At 40.7% G+C, this 7108-nt stretch overlaps 2 protein-coding genes across 2 annotated transcripts in view; one reads left to right on the top strand and one right to left on the bottom strand.

Annotated features, from left to right (window-relative positions):
- Positions 1–2837, top strand: part of LOC109484927 (palmitoyltransferase ZDHHC22-like) — a 7712-nt gene extending 4875 nt beyond the window's left edge. The window contains exon 4 of the mRNA XM_019788285.1: positions 2547–2837. The gene's annotated coding sequence lies outside the window, so the exon portion shown is untranslated. The remainder of the gene's footprint in view (positions 1–2546) is intronic.
- Positions 1–7108, bottom strand: part of LOC109484882 (palmitoyltransferase ZDHHC22-like) — a 10790-nt gene that overhangs the window by 1885 nt on the left and 1797 nt on the right. Inside the window, exons 3-4 of the mRNA XM_019788239.1 lie at positions 4607–4762; positions 3977–4129 (exon numbers count right to left, since the gene is read on the bottom strand). Coding sequence (XP_019643798.1) covers positions 3977–4129; positions 4607–4762 — 309 coding nt within the window. The remainder of the gene's footprint in view (positions 1–3976; positions 4130–4606; positions 4763–7108) is intronic.

The following is a 7108-nucleotide window of genomic DNA, read 5'->3' as shown; positions in this document are numbered from 1 at the left end:
TATAACAGCGAGCAGATTATTATTGGAATGAGCAGAGCACTTTGGACTAATGCCTCTGACCATTTACAGCTTAGAGGTACATATCCAATATTTTGTCAAAAACTTCTCTGTTACATAGCAGATCATAATGACCACTAGTGGGGGTCTTCACGCTTCGTTAAAAATTGAAAAATCTCAATATTTTAGACGAAATCTTGAGATCTTATGAGACAATATTGAGATTTTTTATGACAATCTCTAGATCTTTCAGAAAATCTTAAGATGAAAAGAAAAGGTCTCAAGATCTTTCCAAATGTTTTCAAAGTATCTTGAGATTTTTCCATAGCATCTCGAGATGCTTTAAGAAATATCAAGATTTTTAAAGCAATCTTGAAAAAACGTGAGATCTTTTAAACAATTTTGATATTTTTTAAAGCACCTCGAGATACTTTGGAAAAATCTCAAGATACTTTGAAAACATTTGGAAAGATCTTGAGACCTTTTGTTTTCATCTCAAGATTTTCTGAAAGATCTGGAGATTGTCATAAAAAATCTCAATATTGTCTCATAAGATCTCAAGATTTCGTCTAAAATATTGAGATTTTTCCATTTTTAACGAAGCGTGAAGACCCCCACTGGGGGTCATTATGATCCGCTATGTAACAGAGAAGTTTTTGACAAAATATTGGATATGTACCTCTAAGCTGTAAATGGTCAGAGGCATTAGTCCAAAGTGCTCTGCTCATTCCAATAATAATCTGCTCGCTGTTTTTTAAGTAATTTGGGAACAAAAAAATGGAATGAAAAGATTTGCAATATGTTCAGACATGCTCAGTCTGATATGTTTTGCAAAAAACCTGATGATGATTGGAAATTTCTCTTTTCTAGAGCGCATTTATCAATATGTTGTACACGTTATGTAAAATTCATAAATAAACACATTGCAATTAACTTATCTCCCTGTACTAAAAAGGATGGTGATAGAACTGGCCATTTTGCATGTTATGCAAGGTACATCCATATATGACACAAAACATGTGTTTTTATGTTGCTTCTCCTTTGGGTTAATATGGCTGATGGCTTACAGTTACCTGTCTTTTTTGTCCGAGAAAATGTGTAGTGTCCGTTGCTCGGTAATAACTTAAAATAGAAAAGCTGTGGGTGCATATGATTTCAGGTTTTGAAACAGCTGAAGATGCTGACTTAAAACACAGTAGCTATTTCAGTCTATTGCTGTAATTATATGAAATAATGTCAAAAAACCTCAAGGGTGTAGTGTCCGTTGCCATGTAGTGTCCGTTGCCAAGTATACCATATAGGTACATTAATTACATTTTGTTGCAATTTTGAAGTAATTTTGTCATTTATGTTATTTCTGTAGCATTTTGTCAACTCCTAAATGACAGGTCTTGCAAGATTTGGTGTTCTTGTCATGTACTTGAGCAGCCAGATGTGGCCGGCAACGGACACTACAGCTTAGCTGTAGTGTCCGTTGCCGGCCACATTTGAAATGAGTGGGCTAAGTTTGGAAGAGCACAACTTTTGAACTGAACGTCTCTATCCAAAAATTTAAAAAGTGCAATGTATGGCAACACCTCTAGTGCGATTTTCTGCACTGAAAGTAGAAAAATATAAAACTTGAAAAATTGGCCCAAGTGCAACCCTTTGGCGCACCCTGATCTCGGAATAGCCGTTAACTCAAAACACAGTCATATACATGTATATGGTGACCTGAGTCCCTCCACTACAATGTATGGCCTACCATTTGCTACATAATGTAACCCAACACCACAGGGTCAGTGTCTGCTACAGCACCAGTTACCATGGTAACAGCCGTCTGGTCCAGGTCATTGACCCTATGTGTTTGGAAAAGAGGAAGAGGAAGAAACAGCAAAAAACAATGCAAAGGAAACATAAGAAAACCTTATTGTTGCAATATTATGAACAGTTTGGAGAAACTCAGTGAACTGTAACAGTTCGTGTATATTGGAGCATGAAATCTCTTTCAGAAATCAGTTACCTTTATGGCATGTGGACAACAAGATGACTTACTGTTAACGACTGTTCTTCTCTCTTATAGGTACTTTATCGTCTTATCGTTCCACGTTGCTGTCGGGAGTCTATACACCGGGCTCCTAAACGCTGGATATCTTCACCATTACTACGTGCCGTTCAGCGGCACTGGGGTATTCTCCTACCTGTTCCCGGTGGCGTTCTACAAGCTCATAGCGGGCCAAACGACCGGGTTTCTGGTCTTCATGTTAGTCATGACCTACGTCGCCTTCGGTATGAGTATCATGACGGGAACCCTGTTCGGCTGGCACATGCTCAACGCCTACAACGGACAGACATCGTGGGAGTCCCATAATGAGATACGGACCTACGACCAGGGACCGGCAAAAAATCTTTATGAAATTTTCGGAAGTTTCTGGGTTCTGAGTTTCCTGATACCTCGGCAGACCGCACTGCCCGGTGATGGTATAGATTGGCGACGACCGAAACCTCTGAAATCCTTGTAATTCTTAACTCTGGCATTTCTGTTTTTCTGTTGGTTGCTTTGAGATTATTTTACGTACTTAAGTTAATATCAGAGAATTTTATGTAGCAATGTGTTTTTATACCATCCTCGAGTTGTTTGTTAGATTGCATTTGTATTTGTTTAAATTCCTTTGTTCACTTCTGCAGTGCCCAATCGGGCATGTAGATACAGCATTATTTCATGTTTGTACATATTTTATACATTTATAAACATATAATTGTTCCATATCAGGTCTACACACCACGTGCAAGATGAATGTGTGAGCAAATGAATGAGCTGATGAATGAGCGAAAGAATGAATGAGTAAATGAATATGTGAGTGAATGTGTGAGTGTGTGAGTGAGAGTGAGTGAGTGAGTGAATTTTTGGTCTTAGAGAGGATCACGATTTAAGAGAAGTTGTGTTGATCTTGAAGGAAAATGGCTTTATTTTTACCACTCAACATCAATAATGTATTAATGCATATGTATGAAATTTAAATGTAATGTAACTCATCAGAGAATAGTCATTGGTAACCTATGTGCATAAGCTAAATAAACATGCCACTAAAATTCATTACATTTAATATTACATTTAGACATCATTGAATAGGACTGAAGGCATCTGTCGTTCTGTAACACGACATGAAATGTTTTTTTTATTGGAATAAAAAGAAATGGCTACTACATTGCTAAATGTTTAATGTTTAAAGACCTTTTCAAAATACAAACTGTACAAGCCAACTATACATGTTTCACGGTCAGTATCCCTTGACAATCTTAGTGTGGGTCCAGTCAATGCCGTTCCCTGGTAGCTTTGTCCACATCGGAAAGACAAAATTCAGCAGCCAGTAGGGTCCAAAGACTTCTCGTAGATTCTGGGTTCGCCGGAAGTTGTATCTCCTGCAACATTTTGTAAACCACTGTGTTAGGAGAGTGTAAGAATACATGTGTATAGCAGCTGTAATATGAATGAATGTTATTTCATGGTGTCTGAATCTGCAGTGCTGTTATCCAGTAGATATTGTATCCCGACGATGTGAAATATGTAGTGTATCCGGAAAATAAATTACTCTCTTTGGTCACAATTCTTTTCTGGTCATAGCTGATTTAGATACATATATCACTGGACGTAGAGATTGCAAGCTTGCGGAATTGCTGATTCTATCGGTAAAGATCCCGATCATAGTCTCTGTCATCAGACTCGAGTACCGTTAGAATCGGCGGTTCTGGTGGCAAACTTAACGATACTCAGATAACAGTAAGTGAGTCACAACGTTTCAACTGTCACTTTAGATCAATGGCTTGACTTGGAATCTAGGATTTATAAATGGTAGACCAATGTAAAACATTCCATGTCACCCCCTTTTGCCGACAGAGACTCCTATCTAGTCTAAAATCCAAAATGTTAGCTATAGCTCCGTTTGGGAAAGGGACAGATATTTACACGGTATTTACAAAAGTTTTCTTAAGGACGTACTTGATGTCCTTGACGGCCTCGTACGACGTCTGCCCGTCCCTGATGATCATCATCTGCCAGCCGAACAGCCCTCCGCACCCGATACAAGCTACCACACACACGTACATCTCCAGTATCACCAGGGCTGTGAAGGTCGGCATGGAACCTACGTACCTACAACACGACAGATGTAGACTCCTTTGCAGGCGGAATAGATACTTGTAGTAGAAATCGGCCTAAAAATTGGAGTTAGCCGGCCATAGGGGGTCCAAATTTGCAGGCAAACTGGACCCTCCATGACCGGCTAACTCCCCTGGCCAGTTATATTCCTTTTTAGGCCGTTTTAGCCGGGATTCGAACTCCCAACCTCTGGACTACGCACGCTACGGGGACTACGCACGCTACGCAAAAATGATAAAGATATTTCAAGTTTTGAAATGATAAAAGTATTTAAACTTTTGAATATGTCAACTCTTTGTTTAACTTACAAGTTAGAAAAAGATTGTAAGTTTCGTTTTGTACTAGGTATACATAAAAAACACTATTAGTGTATGGCCAACTTATATACTGACGGGCGTTGTAACGTTGAGAAAAGTGGCGGAACTTCAGTAACTGTTGTGATATGTCAAAGACACCCTGACATTAACTCACCATTCATAGACCATGACAGGGAAGATATAAGACAACAACCTCTCCATAGTGGGACCGTTTAGTATCTCTAGATACTGCAGCAGCAACCCCAGCACGTGGAGAGCACTCAGACACGTGTACAGGTTGAACAGAACAAAACGTCGCTGGTTGAAGTATCTGAAGAACAAAAAAAGTGGTACAAAAATTGCAACTTTATTTTCGGTTCACTGAAGAAGAAAGCGTCCACACAATCAATACAGATGTCAATATACATAGCGTTTACTGACTCAGAAAATATGCTGCACAAACGAAACTAGATGGACCTTCCAACATATCAAAAATCACCACAATTTATTCGTACCTTTTTGAGTTGTGCTTTCAAAAGCGAGTCGGAAACACAAACACTACCCAAATTACAAGACCTGTCCGCATTAAAGACATCATTGCAATACATATATAGCTTCTTAATCATAAAACAGGTAACATTATGTCGGCCAAAGTATGCAAAGAGGCCAATAAACTAGGGGATAGCTATGGGGCTATAAGCTTGGTAGCAACAACGGTCTTTAGTCTCTAACAGGCTTCAGAGGCGGCTGGAAAGAGTGGGAATTTGCCAGACAGATAACATGCCAGGGGAGTACGGTTATACCCCCGTCACATTGCGCGTAAATCAATCGGTCGACTAGTCGGCGATCTCTAAACGACATTTACGGCCGTAGTAGGCCCGATGTTCCGTCGAGCATCGCGCGAATTTTCGGGATCGCCGGCGATTTTTTGGAGTCGGCCGAAGCTCGCTGACACGCGAAACGTGTTCTTAACATCAGCGACTAGTCGCCGGCGATTTTTGAGGTCGCAGAGCTCGTTTCCAGCTCGCGCGTAGCTCGGACGTAGCTCGCCCCTGTGCGGCCGAGAGTCGACCGATATTCGGACGTACATCCCACGAGTCTCGGCCGTATTTCGTCTTTGAAAATCGGGCGACGGTCGCTGAATACGGTCGACCCTCGCGCGAGCTTCGCGAAATGTTCGGACGACCCTCTTTCGTACCTCGCCCGACTTGCGCAAAGTTTTTAAAATCGTGCGTGCTTCGAGCGAGCTTCGTACCAGTGTCGGACGAAGGCTCTACGAGCCTCGGCCGAGCTCCTGTGAAGTTATTATTTATTCAGCACCTGTGACATTTATTGCATTGACAGTATACTGTGTAAAGTTTGCAGGAGCAACGTCCCATTGATTGTTAAAGTTATGTTTACGAGAAAGGATAAAAATAGATAAAATCGTCCTTTTTGTCCTTTTGTTAAATCAACATTCGTTAATAAACAAAACCACTTTAAAAAGATGACGAGGTTTTAACTATATAAGGCCAAATGCCTAGATTTTGACCTCAACTGATTGAACGCACATGAAATTCTTTACTCTTGTCCCTTTAGGAGGTGTGTGGCCTTATTTCAGAAGATGGTATAATAAATTGACGTTTATACTTGTTCATCCTGGAATGAGGTTAACTTTTTTCTTAGGGTGCCCAAAAGAACGTCATGTGATAGATATTACTTACTAGTTGAAGTTTATATTGCATGGGTCTTTTTACCTCTGTCTACTTTGTTGACATTGAATGGCTTGTTTACCGGAAGATTCATACTATTTTAGACAGAAGTATACAGGCAAAGTTTTAGAACAATATATCTTATAAGCTTTGTTCAGGTATCCGTGTATAAAAAGATTTTGATATAATCATAATCATTATGTCTTGTTGTACGTTTTGGTTGAATGGTCTATAGTATAGATCGTGCGAGCATCGATAGATCGTCGACCGTAACTCGGGCCTGTTTAATGGTAGACCGAACCAAACAAAAAATAGTAACCCAATGAAGGGCGCACAAAACGATAAATCGTACAAGACGATAAAAATACCGCTCTACCCGGCGAGATCACTGAGACCCCATCAGGTAAGCATACCGGAGTACCGTGTGTCGAGCGAGCTTCGGCCGACTCCTGTCTGGTTGAAAAGGTGGTCGTTGTGTTAACCAGACGGTAGTGTAAATTTGTGGCTCTTGTGGTAGTATTTGAGTTGGATCCTTCACAGAATTCCTGTTTGTATCTCTATTTTATTCTGCCAGTCCGCTCCATTACTTTGCTTAAAAAAAATATAACGACAGGTCAAACATAAAAATTTGTTAAACTATTCATTTTTGGTGGATACACGGCCTTGCTTCTTCTGCGTGCCATGTTATAAGGACTTCATTATCATAGATGTATTGCCAAGCGATCGCCCGAGCCTCGCACAATGTGACGGCGACGATTTTCAAGGCAAAAATACGCGCGATCGTCGGTCGATCTCAAAATCGGCCGATCTTTCGGCGATTGACAAATACGGCCGAAGCTCGTCGACAATGTGACGGGGGCATTAGGGCGACCAACTCCCCTAGCATGCTATCTGTCTCCTTGGTCAATTTCTACTCTTTGCAGCCCCCTCTGAAGCCCGGTACGAGGCTAACATGCCAGGGGAGTACGTTAGGGCGACCAACTCCC

The sequence above is a fragment of the Branchiostoma belcheri genome, unplaced genomic scaffold (assembly GCF_001625305.1).
Source record: "Branchiostoma belcheri isolate BF01 breed outbred unplaced genomic scaffold, Haploidv18h27 scaffold71, whole genome shotgun sequence".
Taxonomy (NCBI): domain Eukaryota; kingdom Metazoa; phylum Chordata; class Leptocardii; order Amphioxiformes; family Branchiostomatidae; genus Branchiostoma; species Branchiostoma belcheri.
This window is presented reverse-complemented; position numbering and strand designations above follow the sequence as displayed.